The sequence below is a fragment of the Bos grunniens genome, chromosome 20 (genome assembly GCF_055505025.1).
Source record: "Bos grunniens cultivar Pamir isolate PY7600 chromosome 20, Bosgru_T2T1.0, whole genome shotgun sequence".
Taxonomy (NCBI): domain Eukaryota; kingdom Metazoa; phylum Chordata; class Mammalia; order Artiodactyla; family Bovidae; genus Bos; species Bos grunniens.
In genome coordinates this window covers 45,682,833-45,698,836 of record NC_141184.1, presented here as the reverse complement: position 1 = coordinate 45,698,836, position 16,004 = coordinate 45,682,833, and the positions used below count along the sequence as shown (strand labels likewise).

Genomic DNA, 16,004 nt, shown 5'->3' with positions numbered 1-16,004 from the left:
TGATTCTTTCAGATTGTTTTTATTATACCTGGTCCATGTTATTAAAAACTGAACATGTACAAGGACTTGGAAAACCCAATATAGTTCCTTAAGGCCAGCCAAAGTCATAATCCAGCATATTAGTAAATGATACTTGGCTAGCTGTTGTGACACCAAGGCCACTTAAAAGTGACTTGTACACAAAACACAGGAGAGCCAAGTTCATTAGAAGCAGCTGTGACTTTAGACTAATAAGGTGAGTGTTCTGTTTCTAAAGGCACAGGGTAAAGAAGCCAGGGCAGAAGGAAACCAGAAAAATTCAGTCTGGGTGGGCTGTAGATCCCCATCATCGCTGAAACAAACTTCTTCCTTATTGGTTGCAGTCCAGTCATGAAATCAACAGGGTGAGTCATAATCACATTTTTTTTTAATTGAAAGATAACAGAGTAGAATGGAAGTGATGAAACTATCAGAGTGCAACACATATAATAAGGGTTTTGGGGGAAATTTTTTTTATATGTATACATATGTCTGCACTGGGTCACTAAGCAAAATGTATTGATTTTCATGAGTCACTATCAAAAAAACTTTGAAAGCCATTACTCTAAACCATTTTCTTTCCTTTCACTACTTTTAAATATTCTCTGTCTGTCACTTTTCCCAGCCACTTAATGCTCAGTTAAAACGGTCTACAATTTTTCAGTGATGTCTCTTTCTCATTTTGTCTTTCTATTTCCCATTATCAGGTTATATCAGGGAGATGGAGAAGGTGCTTGTAAGTTTCTGTGTTTAAGGTAAGAAACAACAGTCCTCAGCATGGCCTGTCCTCACAAGGACAGAGTCAATAGGATTCAGACAGAGCAGAACAGCAGAACGGTTTGGAGGTTTCTCATCCTAGGTTGAGAAACAAAGACATGTTCTCTGACTCTCCAGATCATCAGAGAGTGTGAACAAGAGACTTTTTCAGTGTGCCTGGCATAACAATTCTGAAGACTTTTTTTTTTTCCCCTCAGGGAAGATCTAGTTCCAAAGCCATTTGTTCCTTGATGTCTCTACCTCAGGCAGAGGAGGGAATGCCATGACTTGTTATTCCCAATAGCCAGTTGCTATTGAAAAATCAAAGAAAAAATTTACAAAGAAGTAGCATGACTCAGACAAATATAGTGAACCAATATTTTGCTGCCATGGGTCTTGAGGCAGAGCTCCATGAAGACCTTTCTAAAGGGCAAGGAGCAAAACAGAAAATAAATGAATGAAGGAGATGTTGTACAAGAACTGTCCCACAGAAGCCCAAAATGAGAAATAAAAACTTGAGCTAGTGTCTCCATTTCCTAAACTTGTGTCACAGGAAAGGAATAAAACACACGGGCACATTTTTGTTTTTGCGTATCTGTTGGACTATTGCCTTCATTGGGCCCTCACATCAGTACTGCCATGTCCTTACAAAGAGAGTTGCCAGCAGACAGAGTGCTACAGGACAGATTTATAGAAAAAGGGCATTGTTCCATGGTGGCTACTGTACACAGTAAAAACACATCAGCCATGTGGTAAAAACAAACACAAAAACCCATTGAGTTTGAATTGCAGACAGAACATTCAGGCTTATGAGGAAAAGTCATACCTTCCAGGGCGAAGATTCTTTCTCCCAGAGCTTCAACAATAGTGACTAATGCCAATTCATCAGAGACATTGAAGAAATGCTTTTCAGTGGGTTCACTTGCAATTGATTTTATTTCCTCCACAAATTTTTCAGTGCTCAAATTTCCTCGGTTATAGCTGCCAAGAATCTAAGTCATCAAAAACAGCAAGAATATCTTTTAAGTTCTAGATGTTAAACAAGAATCTCAAGCATTTTGTCAATAAGCAAGGCAGTATATGTTAGCATATAGTTCCTTGTTGTTTAGTAGCTAAGTTGTGTCTAAATCTTTTGTGACCCCATGGATGGTAGCACTCCAGGTTCCTCTGTCCTTGGGGTTTTCCAGGCAAGAAAACTGAAGTGGGTTGCCATTCCCTTCTTCAGGGGATCTTCCTGACCCAGGGACTCTTTACTGTTGATCCACCAGGGAAGCTCATATAGTACTGTGGCATAATGCAATTTTTATGTACTTCCACATTCCTAGAAGGGTAATTTTCAGAATCTGTAGATTCTTTAATATTAACTGTTTTATATTAATTCTCTAATATATACTGTAATTGCTGTAGAAAAATATAAAGGATAATCCTGTATGCTCACCAAAGTTTCTTCTCTGCCATTCCTGTGTCCTCTTTATTAACAGCTATATCTTTAAAAGTAATGTTACAGTTTCTGAGTATGTCTGATATTATTCCAGTCAGTGACATCACCATTTGCTGGCAAAAGCTAACAGCCAGTGAATTGCTTGATCTCAAACAGGCAGTACTTCCTGAAACTCTTACCAAAGGGAAGTCAGACATGTATATTTTTTAAACAGATGTTGGACTAAGTAGTAATCTAACTTGGCAATCTAGAAAATAAACAATTGGGACATTCCTGTTTGAAACAAAACGCTTAAGACAGAAACATTCTTTTTAACAGAGAAGAGACAGAGGCAGGAATTATCTGCTATCAGTTCAGTTCAGTTGCTCAGTCGTGTCCGACTCTTTGCGACCCCATGAATCGCAGTGCGCCAGGCCTCCCTGCCCATCACCAACTCCTGGAGTTCACTCAAACTCACGTCCATCGAGTCGGTGATGCCATCCAGCCATCTCATCCTGTCGTCCCCTTCTCCTCCTGCCCCCAATCCCTCCCAGCATCAGGGTCTTTTCCAATGAGTCAACTCTTCGCATGAGGTGGCCAAAATACTGGAGTTTCAGCTTTAGCATCATTCCTTCCAAAGAACACCCAGGACTGATCTCCTTTAGAATGGACTGGTTGGATCTCCTTGAAGTCCAAGGGACTCTCAAGAGTCTTATCCAACACCACAGTTCAAAAGCATCAATTCTTCGGCGCTCAGCTTTCTTCACAGTCTAACTCTCACATCCATACATGACTACTGGAAAAACCATAGCCTCGACTAGATGGACCTTTGTTGGCAAAGTAATGTCTCTGCTTTTGAATGGGCTATCTAGGTTGGTCATAACTTTCCTTCCAAGGAGTGTCTTTTAATTTCATGGCTGCAATCACCATCTGCAGTGATTTTGGAGCCCCCAAAAATAAAGTCTGACACTGTTTCAACTGGTTCCCCATCTATTTCCCATGAAGTGATGGGACCAGATACCATGATCTTAGTTTTCTGCATGTTGAGCTTTAAGCCAAATTTTTCACTCTCCTCTTTCACTTTCATCAAGAGGCTTTTTAGTTCCTCTTCACTTTCTGCCATAAGGGTGGTGTCATCTGCATATCTGAGGTTATTGATATTCGGTAATCTTGATTCCAGCTTGTGCTTCTTCCAGCCCAGCGTTTCTCATGATGTACTCTGCATAGAAGTTAAATAAGCAGCATGACAATATACAGCCTTGACGTACTCCTTTTCCTATTTGGAACCAGTCTGTTGTTCCATGGCCAGTTCTAACTGTTGCTTCCTGGCCTGCATATAGGTTTCTCAAGAGGCAGGTCAGGTGGTCTGGTATTCCCATCTCTTGAAGAATTTTCCACAGTTTCTTGTGATCCACACAGTGAAAGGCTTTGGCATAGTCAATAAAGCAGAAATAGATGTTTTTCTGGAACTTTCTTGCTTTTTCCATGATCCAGTGGATGTTGGCAATTTGATCTCTGGTTCCTCTAGTTAACTGTAATTATTTAGATTTTCTATCAGGTTTTCTCAAACATTTAGTTTTAAATTTTTTAAAGTAAGGTTTATTGAGATATAGTTTTTATACAATAAAAATCACCCTCTTTTGATGTACAGTTCTATGAATTTTGACAAACCTAAACAGTTGTGTTCCTACCACACTGAGATTGGACTATTTCCATCACTCCAGTTGCCTTTTGCCCCTGTGTAGTCAGTCTCCTCTTCTTTCTAACTGTGCAAACACTGATCAATTTTCTGTCCTTACAGCTTTGGTTTTTCTAGAATGTTAATGGTAAGGAATCAAATAGTATGTTGCCTTTTGTGTCTGGTTTCTTTCATTTTGCATAAAGCTTTCGAGAGTCATCCATGTAATCACATGTATTCAGTCCTTCTGATTGTTGAGTAGGACTCTACTGTCTAGATATACAAGTCATTTGTTGAGGACATCTGGGTTGTTTTCAGTTTCAAGTAATTATGAATAAAGCTGCTCTAAGTATTTGTGCTTAGAAATACTATCTGTTTTCTTTTTTCTTGAGTAAAGACCTAGGGATGAAGGTGCTGTGTTCTACAATAAAAGTATATTTAACTTTATAAGAAACTGCCAAAATATTTACCAGAACAACTGTTCCATTTTTCCATTTCATCTTTCCCACCAATAATGTGTGAGAGACTCAGTTGCTTTGCATCCATGACAATTCTTGGTATTACCAAGTTGTTTCCTTTCTTCCAGTTTTAGCAATTCTATTGGTGTGTAGGGGCTTCCTTGATGGCTCAGTAGTAAAGAATCTGCCTCCTACTGCAGGCAAAGCTGGCTCGATCCCTTGGTTGGGAAGATCCCCTGGAGAAGGAAATGGCAACCCACTCCAGTATTCTTGACTGGCAAATCCCATGGAAGAGGAGCCTGGAGTGCTACTGTCCATGGAGTCACCAAGAGCATCAGACAGGACTTAGCAACTCAACAACAACAATATGTGGATGAACACAACTGTCAGAACTCATCAGATTGTTTACTTTGTGCACAGTATTCACACTGAAGTTTTGTACTGTATGTGCTTTATCAGCTTTGAAAAATGTAATGATCTATAATGTCATGCAATAATATGGATGAATCTTTACAATTTAATATTCAGGTTTAAAAGTTTTGAAATATTGTATGTTTTAGCTTTTATAGAGTTAAAAACAAGAAAACCTTTTTCAAATTAATTTTTTCCAGATATGCACAGTTACCAAAGACCATTTAGAAAAAAAAGATCAAGAGATAGTATAGGATTTGGGCTGATGGTTACCAGGTGGAGGAAGGCAGGTGATGAATGTGATAAGGCAGGTGGTAAGTTGTCAGAAGACCAAACTAGCTCTTGGTTTGGATAGTAATTCATGGTTATTACAATGTTATTAAAATAAGTATGCAGGTACAATTATAGGCACAGAAACAAAGAAAGTGGGCCATGCTTTGACAATGATGAGAATGTCTCCTGAACCAAAGTTCATGATTCATTCAGTTCTTTGCTCCTGAAATCCAAAATGCAAAGGTAACACTCATGAGCTCTGTGCTGTTGCTTGATTTTTTTTTTTTTTTTTAGAATATCTGACTCCTTGGGGAGAAGAATTATGACCTTAATGACCAGGAAGTTACCAAAAGTTTCTAGCTTCACTTTATCTTTAAACAGTAGACATGGATTTGTCTGGCATCATTAACAACAGAGACCTCCATGGTGCTTCCAAAGTCCTGTTGCAGAGAAGAGTTGAGTCTCCAACTACAATTCAGCATCGAAGACTGGGTAGATCTTGGACATGTAGGCAGGTGGGCACAGGTGGAAGCATCCATGCTGGCTACCCGGCCCCTGTCTCCCCTCCTCTGAACACATGGCTCCCCCACCTCTCCTCAGCCACCTGCTCTCAGCTTCCATATATATTTCCTTACTGTTAGGTTTAGAATGTTAGATTTGAAAACTGACTTTGATTAAGATAGGTATAGCTTTTCACTCGTAGAAGGAAAATAACTACAATGATTGTTTTAAGTGTTGTTGTTTATGATCTTCGACATACTTGTTATTTGTATCATAAATAACCGTTTCGATCAACAACTGAATCGCTCTGCTGCTAAGTCGCTTCAGTCGTGTCCGACTCTGTGCGACCCCATAGACGGCAGCCCACCAGGCTCCGTTGTCCCTGGGATTCTCCAGGCAAGAACACTGGAGTGGGTTGCCATTTCCTTCTCCAATGCATGAAAATGAAAAGTGAAAGTGAAGTCGCTCAGTCGCGTCCAACTCTGCACGACCCCATGAACTGCAGCCCACCAGGCTCCTCCGTCCATGGAATTTTCCAGGCAAGAGCACTGGAGTGGGGTGCCACTGCACCCTAAATGTTAATGTGAGAAAAGGAGTTGGGTACCAAGTAGGCAGGCAGGCAGTGCATCATCTCAAATTTTCCTTCCTAGTGAGAAGGGGGTGGGGCTTTATTGCTGCTTCTGGTCGGGGCAGGGGCCCATGCTGGAGGGCCCCAGAGGGAGTACTACACATCTGTACCTGGAGGGCTTCCTGCGCTCCAGGACCACCAGGGCATTTCTCCAGCTCCCTTGTCAGTTACCTACCTCCTACACCTGTAAAATGTCCTTGGAGGCAAAATGCCTTACTGTCTGTGGCTAACTCTGAGCTGCTTTGAAGAAAGCACACTATTTAGGAAAACCGGAGCTAGCTCTAAGGTAAATGGGCACATTACGTGTGCAGCTTTTTTGACTTTTGAAATTATTCTTGACTACTATGCCCAGATTTACAGAGGAGCTTTCAAATCGCACCAGAACACAAAAACTTAGCTCCTGTTAATTTGGCTGAAGAGCACATGCCAAACATCAGAAGTGGTCTACATTTTAACAGAGACACTAGTGCTTTTCCCATTTTGGGGTGCTTGACGGGTAAGAGAATGAAATGGAAATGGTAGTAGAGAGTTGGTCAAATGCTCTTCCTGCAGGTGGTTGTCTCACCACAGCTGGGCGTACATGCCCCAGGTAAGATGGCAAAGGCAGAGTCTCTGAGGTCCAGAGTATTTATTACATCCAAGGTGTGGCTTTCAGGATCTCTGGCCCTTGCTCAACACCTCATTCTCCACTTGGTCTTCTCTGGGCACTCTGGTAGACCTCTCTTTTCTTGGCAGTTTTGCTATGCATGAATTTCTTTTAGATTTATAAAAACTCTGTATCATGTGAAGCCCTCCAAGTCCCCACTGATTTACCTAATTTTTTCTGTAAGTCATTATCTTACCTCCTTGGTTCCTATTTAACATATTTTAGATTTACTATTGAATTGACATGTTAGCTTCCATTTCACGTATAAACCGATGTAGTTAAAGATACACATAAAACATTGTCTTGAACTATACATAGTTGAGGCTCTTAGTTGCAATGTAAATGTTATCAGACATTTAGTGCTTTATGTCACAGGACAGACACAAGTGGGTAAAGTTCAATGGGGAAGATGCCCAGGTAACAGGAATAAAAATAAAATGTATAAATGCAAAATGGCAGTATATATTTAGAAGAAAATATAAGAAGAGAATTCCCACAGAAATTATAAGATAAAAGAATTCTCACAGAATTCACAGGAATTACTGTGACTTGCAGCTAGTTTGAACTATTTTGCATCACAGAATAAAAATGAAAACAGACAGAGATGTATTTTGGTCCTTTACCCAAGGATCTGGTAGCTGGTAAAAACATTCTTTTCTATGAATCAGAAGAGATACAAAATAATACTTATAAATTACTCCCGTTCACTTAATATGTCAAGCCCAGGCATTTGGTATTCTGCTACTATTTACCTGGAATAGACAGTCAGAATTGAAGCTCCCTTGAGGCAGATGTGTCAAATGTAAAGTATAAAGCTCATTTACATGTAGCACGGTGCCTTTTGTGTGCCAATGAAAGAAATTCTAAGATATTCTCTAACTTCCTTATTTTCATTTGAATACTGCAGGTGATCCAATTTTACAGCCATTACAATCCCCGCCATCACCATTTAAGGTTAGAATCTGAATACAAAGCAGGCTCCTGCTAGCAATGTCTAATATAGTCTCAAGGGACAGAATAGAGACCATGCAGAAGGGTCCTCAAACCAGCTCAGCGCCCTCACCAAATCTGAGTGTTTCCCAGGAAGTGTTTGCAGTTTTATCAGAGTGCTTATCTTTTCAGTAGTCAATCTTTTCGGAGTGGTTGTCTGCTCCTAGAACACATCTCTGAGGTGTTCAAGATCAAATGGTGAGGGAAAAAAGATGGAGAAGGAGGACGAGTCCAGGCCATAACAGGGCTAGACCCCCAAGAATATTTGATCTTATCGTGAAGAGGTGTGGAGAAATTCCTGAAACCTTTCCATGTGAATACACAAGGAGAAGAAGTAAAATAACTGTCTTATTTCCTAGTTTGGTATAAGTTAAAAAACACATATTAGGTTCACTTGGAAAATATATGAATTGGGAAAATAACAAATAATTGTTGCTAAACTGAAATTTTCCTATACTTTTTGTTTATACCATTTCAAAGAGCAATTTGATACTAATTCATTGATTAACATGGGGAAGATACTCATTTTTTTATGGTTCTCCAGGAAGGTTAATGCAATTATGAGACCTCTTTTTGACCAGATAAGAGGCAAAATGTGAATTATCAACCAAGGATCCAACAAAGGGAAACAGATTTAAGGGCAAGAAATATGAATATGCAGTCAGGTATAATGTAAGAGTGATATAAAATTCACTTAAAGTTAAGAAACAATGAAATGATAGATACTTTAATTCCACTGAAGTCTTCCTAATGTTAATGCTGCTGCTGCTGAATTCAGCTCATAGCCTGCATCTATGGTACCTGCAATGCCAGACTATATCCTCTGGGAGGAAACTGAACAAGTGATGGCATTTCTGGTACCCGGTTGTGTGGGACAAACTGGGCATGTGCGGGCTTTGCATGCTAAAGAGACCAGGCATAGTCTCTGCTTGTGGACAGTATCTCTGAGTGAAGACTGGACCATGAGGAATTATCCTCAACCCTGGAAAAGATCAAAATAGCTGTAGTGTAGGAGGAAACAGACAGAACAAGCTCCATCTTGAAAGCAGGACTCCATCTTGGGCCGGACTGTGGACTTTGAGCTCTTGCCCAGGATCTATGGAAACGACATACCAACTGGAAAACCAGACATCCCGGATGGAAGAACCCCAGGGCTCATACCTAGACTTTCCATTGCCTAAAAGAATACCCTAATTATCTGTGTAACCAAATAGAATCATAAATTCTATTATGCTTATTGGGGTATGACCACAAGCCTATTGATAATTGTCCACTGTTAAGTACCTAGGCTTAAGGCATATGATCACGGGTTAACTTTGATTGTATCTTTCTCTTCCTTTGTTCATACTAGTTTCAGGGAATTTGGGGAGGTAGGTTTGGGCATGTACACTTAGGGTATATGGGCTTCCCTGGTGGCTCAAAGGGTAAAGTGTCTGCCTACAATGTGGGAGACCTGGGTTCAATCCCTGGGTCGGGAAGATCCCCTGGAGAAGGAAATGGCAACCCACTCCAGTACTCATGGAAAATCCCATGGACTGAGAAGCCTGGTAGGCTACAGTTCATGGGGTCGCAAAGAGTCGGACATGACTGAGCGACTTCACTTTACTTAGGGTATATAAGGTTTTCACAAAAACTGGTTGGGGTCCTTGGCTAAGAGGAGACTGCCTTGAGCCTGCTGTTGTACTAAACTGCCCTTCATTATCTGCATCGTCCTTCTGAGTGAGTTTGTTTCCCAGAACACGTGGCTACAACATTTGGTGCACGGCCCGGGCAACTCTTCACTTTGAGGAGACAGGTCTCATTTGAGGCCACCCCGAGGCTTTGTGGCTTGAATCTCCTAAAGGGGGGAAGGCACCTCGCCCCTCTGGAAGAATTCAGCCTTTCAACGCCCGGTTTCTTCGCTTTGGCAGGTAGTGAACGGCAGCAAGGAGAAGGCAATGGCACCCCACTTCAGTACTCTTGCCTGGAAAATCCCATGGACGGAGGAGCCTGGTGGGCTGCAGTCCATGGGGTCATGAAAAGTCGGACACGACTGAGCAACTTCACTTTCACTTCTCACTTTCATGCATTGGAGAAGGAAATGGCAACCCACTCCAGTGTTGTTGGCTGGAGAATCCCAGGAATGGGGGAGCCTGATGGGCTGTAGTCTCTGGGGTCGCACAGAGTCAGACATGACTGAAGCGACTTAGCAGCAGTAGCAGCAGCAGAACGGCAGCAAGGGAACTGAGTGCTCAGGTGAAAAGGAACCCACACATCAGGGTGGAAGTGGGGGCCTGATCACCCCCCTGGGAGGGACTAGAAGGAGTGGGGACCCACAGGAGCATGGAATAGACAGGCGGCAATTGCTTGGTACACAGGTTGATGAGCGTGTTAGGGCTTAGGAAGGAAATTTATGAATGTCATTTAGGAGGTAGTGTCCATGCTGTCTTAGGGAAAATTATTACCAAGCAATCGCCAGGGGATTGTTAGGAGAAGAAACTTGGTCTTTGTGTGCTCGTATTCTGCCCTCCCCAAGGAGGTGTCCCATCTGCTGTGAAACTCTTGACCCCCTCTGAATTGTCAGGCTAGAAGGCGGGGGATACATAAGTGAATACGAACTGGCTTTTCTGAAGATGGCTTGGGATGTGGGATATTTAACCCATCTGTGTTTTCATCTGCACCTGATCAAATCCACCAAGGCAGAACGGACTTTAAAAGTTAAGGGAGAAACAGTCTTGGACCACGTGGTGTTCTGGTTCGGCCGTGCCAACTGGCAGGTGAAGACACACCAATCCGCCTTCTCCCTCTGGGATCTGGCAGGTAAGGCTCTTCTCACCCCAATTAGGAAGGAGGTGGAATGGCAATATAAATGTTTCATTGAGTGGCAATATCAGAAGTACATAGGGTACTGAGAACTTTGTAGTCAGAACGAAAAGGAAAAGTAGAAGGTAAGCAAGATGGGGGGAAGTGAATCTACAGCAACTGTATTGGAGTGCATGATTAAAAACTTAAAGAAGGGATTTGGAGGAGACTATGGGGTGAAGATGAAGCCTAATCGCCTCCACAGACTCTGTGAGGTCGAAGCCCCCTATGGGAGTAGGATGGCCACCAGAGGACACCATGAACTTAAAAACAGTGGAAGCAGTCTATACAGTAGTCCTAGGAGAGCCAGGACACCCGGATCAATATCCATATACTGACTCATGGCTAGGGTTAGCTCAAGACGCTCCTACTTGGATAAGGTTCTGTATCCAGAAGGGAAAGGGAAAAATATTAATGGCACAAAAATTGACTGATGATAAAAAAGGAAATTCTACAGGATTTGGACAGGGATGACCTTCCCCCTCCCGCATACTGGATAATGACGCGCCCACCGCCCAGTGCTCCAGGAGGACCGGAGGCCGCCTTAGTGCCTGATCCAGGGCCAGATGAAGTCCTGCAGCAGCTGCTGCTCCTCTGCCAGCTCTGCTGGAGGTCGTAGAGCTGCCACCTTGGCGGGCTCCGATCCCGGTGACAGAACCCTCTGGCCAACACTTCCAGGATCCAGCTCCAGCCAAACCGCCCAAGCTATACCTGCCTCTCCCGGTGAGTTACTGATCAGAAGGGGAGGGAGATGTTGGAATTAAGCAGAGACTGCGCTCTGCCAGAGAGCCAGAGGGAACGAAAGCGAACAGACAAGAGATTTACAATGCTAGCTACTGCTCTGGAAAAGTCTATCTTGGGCCCTCCAGAAAACCTCCTCTGCCCCAGGGACAGGACAGTCCTTCAACTGGTCCCAATGGAGGCCCCTGGCCCCGTTACAGCCAAACCAGTGTGCCTGGTGCTGAGGTTTTGGCCACTGGAAGAATGAATGCTCTAAGGCAAGGAAGGAGAAGGAAGCTCCTGCAGTTGTGAGGGTTGCTGGCTTGGAAATTAAATAGGGCTGCCAGGGCTCAGAGATATTAGGTCCCCGAGAACCCATGGTAACCTTAAAAGTGGGGGACCAAACATTCTTGAGTGCCCAGTACCCCTGTTGGGAAGAGACTTTCTCTCCATATTAGGAGCACAAGTGACTTTCTCCCCAGAGGAGAGGCCCACCTTCCGGATGGACATTATGACTTATTTGCTCTCTCTCTCAATACCCCCCCAATATGAGTGGAGGTTGCATGAGCCTCTGAAGGAAGAGCCAGGTGGGCCGGAAGAGCATGAGAGAGAGCTAACTCAATTATTCCCTGAGGTCTGGGCGGAAGATACCCCCCACCCCCTCCAACCAGACTGGCTAAATAGAGGCCCAGGCTGGCATACTACCCCACATCAATAGATTGAAACAAGCGGGCATTCTGGTAGAGTGCCAGTCGGCTTGGAATACGCCAGTACTGCCAGTCAAAAAGGAAGGAGGACAGGACTATAGGCCTATACAGGATCTCAGGCTAGTCAACCAGGCTACTGTGACTTTACACCCCACTGTTCCAAACCCCTATACCTTACTTAGCCTCCTCCCACCGAGGACTAAAGTTTATACTTGCCTAGATCTCAAGGATGCCTTCTTCTGCATATGCCTCGCCCCAGCGTCACAGCCCATCTTTGCCTTTGAATGGGAAGATCCAGTTGGGGGCACCAAACAACCACTCACCTGGACTCCCCTACAAAGGTTTAAGCATTTCCCATCCATCTTTGGGGAAGCCTTGGCTTCTGACCTGGACTCATTCCACCCGGAAAAGTACAGATGTTGGCTCCTACAATACATGGGTGACCTGCTGCTGGATGTCGAGACAAAGAAAAAATGCTGGGAAGGGACAAAAACACTGCTCCAGCTGCTGATGGAAGCAGGTTACTGGGTGTTGAAGAAGAAGGCACAGATCTGCAAGGAGGAGGTAAGGTATCTGGGGTTTGTTTTAAAGAAGGACACAAGGTTCCAGACCCTAATTGGGTCCTATATACTGATGGCACTAGCCTGATCAAACAAGGACAACGGCTGTCAGGTTAGCCAAAGCGGAATTATTGGTACCGGAGGAGCTGGCACACACTCTGGTAAACCAAACACACCAAGCGACCCACCTAGGCCATGCTGCCTGCTCACAGGTTAATGCTGCCTCTCGGCACAGACAAAAACCTCCAGAGATTCAGCTGAAAGGCACGCTGCCCTTTGAACACCTGGGAGTGGACTTCACTGAAATGAAACCTCACCAACACCGTTACCTGCTGGTCATGGTATGTACGTTCTCGGGGTGGGTAGAAGCTTTTCCTACCTGGACTGAAACAGCATCAGAAGTAGCCCAGTGCCTGCTTAGGGAAATAGTTCCTAGATTTGGATTTCCTACCAGTATTGGGCCAGACAATGGCCTGGCTTTCATAGCTGATTTAGTAAAACAAGTAAGCAAAACTTTAAACATCAAATAGAAACTGCACACTGCATATAGGCTCAGAGTTCTGAGATAGAGGAATGAACCAACTGGACACTTAAAGAGACTCTCCAAGTGGATCATAGAGATTGACTGCTCCTGGGTGGACTTGCTTCTGATGGCTCTGCTCAGACTCAGGATGACCCCACGGTCCTAAGGCTATTCTCCATACAAAATTGTGTATGGGAGGCCCCCTTCCCATAATAAAGCAGATGTCAACAAATTTGCCTCAGGTAAGGGGAGATGGGATTTCACAGCAGATGGAACTGGGTAAGGTAATAAGTCAGGTAACTAAGTTTATACAAGAAAGGGTGCCGCTCCCCCATGGGGAACAGATTCATGAATTTGTGCCTGGGGATCAGGTGTGGGTTAAGGACTGGAAACACGACTCCTTGGCCCCACATTGGAAGGGTCCATATACTGTTCTAACCACTCCTACGGCAGTTAAAGTTGCAGGTGTCACTCCCTGGATCCTCCACATGAGGGTGAAGAGAACATACCACACAGACCCGGAGGACGCTGAGTGGACTATACAAAAGGACCCCACTGATCTCTGTGAAACCAAGATCATCTTAAAGAAGAAAAAGAGGTGAAGCTCTACAATTAACTGCTGCTACAAGGACTTGCTGGTATCATCTTGGAACTAACCATAGTTTCAGCACAAGGAGGGACCTGTGCTATAATTAATGTTGAATGTTGTGTATATATTCCTGCTTTATCTGGCAATATATCAGCCACCCTAGATGACATGAACGGTCAGGTAAAAGCTATGTCTGATGATGATCTTTCTTTTTGGACTTCAGTCCTATCTTGAGTGAAGGGTGATTGGTGGGAAACTATATTTACCATTGTTATAGTTGCCTTGATAGTTCTGCTTTGTGGATCCTGCATTTTACAAAGTATTATGAACTTTGTAACCCAGAGCTTGGTGTCATTCTCCCAAATTGGCAGTCAGAGAGCCAGGGTGCAATATGTCCCTATGAGTGATGCTCATACTATGAGTTAAGAGCATCAAGAGGGGGGAATGTAGGAGGAAACAGACAGAATGGGCTCCATCTTGAAAGCAGGACTCCATCTTGGGCCGGACTGTGGACTTTGAGCTCTATGCCCAGGATCTATGGAAACGACATACCAACTGGAAAACCAGACCTCCCGGATGCAAGAACCCCAGGGCTCATACCTAGACTTTCCATTGCCTAAAAGAATACCCTAATTATCTGTGTAACCAAATAGAATCATAAATTCTATTATGCTTATTGGGGTATGACCACAGGCCTATTGATAATTGTCCACTGTTAAGTACCTAGGCTTAAGGCATATGATCACGGGTTAACTTTGATTGTATCTTTCTCTTCCTTTGTTCAAACTAGTTTCAGGGAACTTGGGGAGGTGGGTTTGGGCACGTACACTTAGGGTATATAAGGTTTTCACAAAAACTGGTTGGGGTCCTTGGCTAAGAGGAGACACTGCGTTGGGCCCGCCGGTGTAATAAACTGCACTCCACTATCTGCATTGTCCTTCTGAGTGAGTTTGTTTCCCGGAACACGTGGCTACAACAGTAGTAGCAGGAGAGGTAATGATGGATTGAATAATAATTGGCAAATGATAACTTAAAGAAGTAACAACAAGGGGAATGAGAAATTATGGACTGTTTTAAATTTTTAAAAATCTTATACCCCAAATGAAAAAGAAAATGTTGCAACTATTTATTATCACCTTGGTTATAAAATAAGAAATAGGCACCTTGCCTCAGGGAAGCAGTGACTCAATTGTGTGTTCTGGGACTTCATCAAGGATGAATCTCTTTTTCTTCCCTACCTACAATTGGATGGGGTGTCTTTCAACTGTTCACACTTTTGAAAGGAAAAAGGGAAATATCACTGACTAAATGCTGAAAAACAAATTGTGGGTAATAGCTGTTGTTACTGGGGCTTGGTGATGGGCAGGAAAGCCTGGCATGCTGCTGTCCATGCGGTCACAAAGAGTTGGACACGACTGAGACACTGAACTGAATGAACTGAACTATAAATAAAAAGGATTTTGTTGAAAAGCAATTTTGGTTGAACTTTTAGAGTTCTGAAATCTTTCATTCTCTATTTAAAAAAAAAATCAATTTAAGAAACCCCCCTCCCCCAAGGCTGAAGGCATATGTTCTTCTCCCTCCATCCCTCCATCTTTTCCCTTTCTCTTCCACTTTTCCCCTCCCTATTTCTGTCCCTTTCTTTCTCTCTCCCTCCCTCGCTTGCTTCTTCTTATGCATTTTCTCCCTTCTCCCTCCTCAGCCTTTCCTCATTTTCTCCCTTCCTTTCTTGCAGTGATTGTTGGCTGAGTCTCCAGTCGCCTGACACTATGTTGAAGACACAAAAGGGGCAAGACCTAATCCTGCCTCCACAGAGTTTACTTCCAAACGGAGACACTTCTGTTTTCCAACCTTGCTTACATAGCTCATAAAATAATCATGATATGCACACACCAGAGCCCGAAAGCCATCTCTAGCCCCATACTTACAGCTATGGAAAACCGCTGAATGCTTTCATCCTCACAGTCCTGGATGACCTTATTCAGCCGGTGGTTGTCATGGGACTCTCCATCCGTCACAATTACCATGACTTTTTTAACCCCTCTTCGGGCACCCCGGGCTTCAGTGAAAGCCTCTTTCCTGAAATAATCACAGACAAAAGAGGAGCAATTCAAACATCAGCCCAAGTTTAGGCAAAGTGATCAACAAAATGAAAACACTGCCAGCTCCAGGGAGCCCATTAACATTGACTCCCATTGTTCAAGCCAGGAGCCATGATGCTCATTGTTTGTAATAGGTTAAGATTTATTCCAGATGATGGAGAGGTTACCATTTTGCTAATCACC

General features: G+C 43.4%; 1 protein-coding gene across 2 annotated transcripts in view; it reads right to left on the bottom strand.

Moving 5' to 3' along the window:
- ITGA1 (integrin subunit alpha 1) overlaps positions 1 to 16,004 on the bottom strand; it is a 182,044-nt gene that overhangs the window by 65,056 nt on the left and 100,984 nt on the right. For both annotated transcript variants that reach the window (XR_015148718.1, XM_086361668.1), the window contains exons 8-9: positions 15,648 to 15,798; positions 1,601 to 1,766 (exon numbers count right to left, since the gene is read on the bottom strand). Coding sequence is in view for 1 of the 2 variants with exons in the window: in XM_086361668.1 (XP_086217794.1) it covers positions 1,601 to 1,766; positions 15,648 to 15,798 (317 nt within the window). In the remaining variant the exon portion in view is untranslated. The remainder of the gene's footprint in view (positions 1 to 1,600; positions 1,767 to 15,647; positions 15,799 to 16,004) is intronic.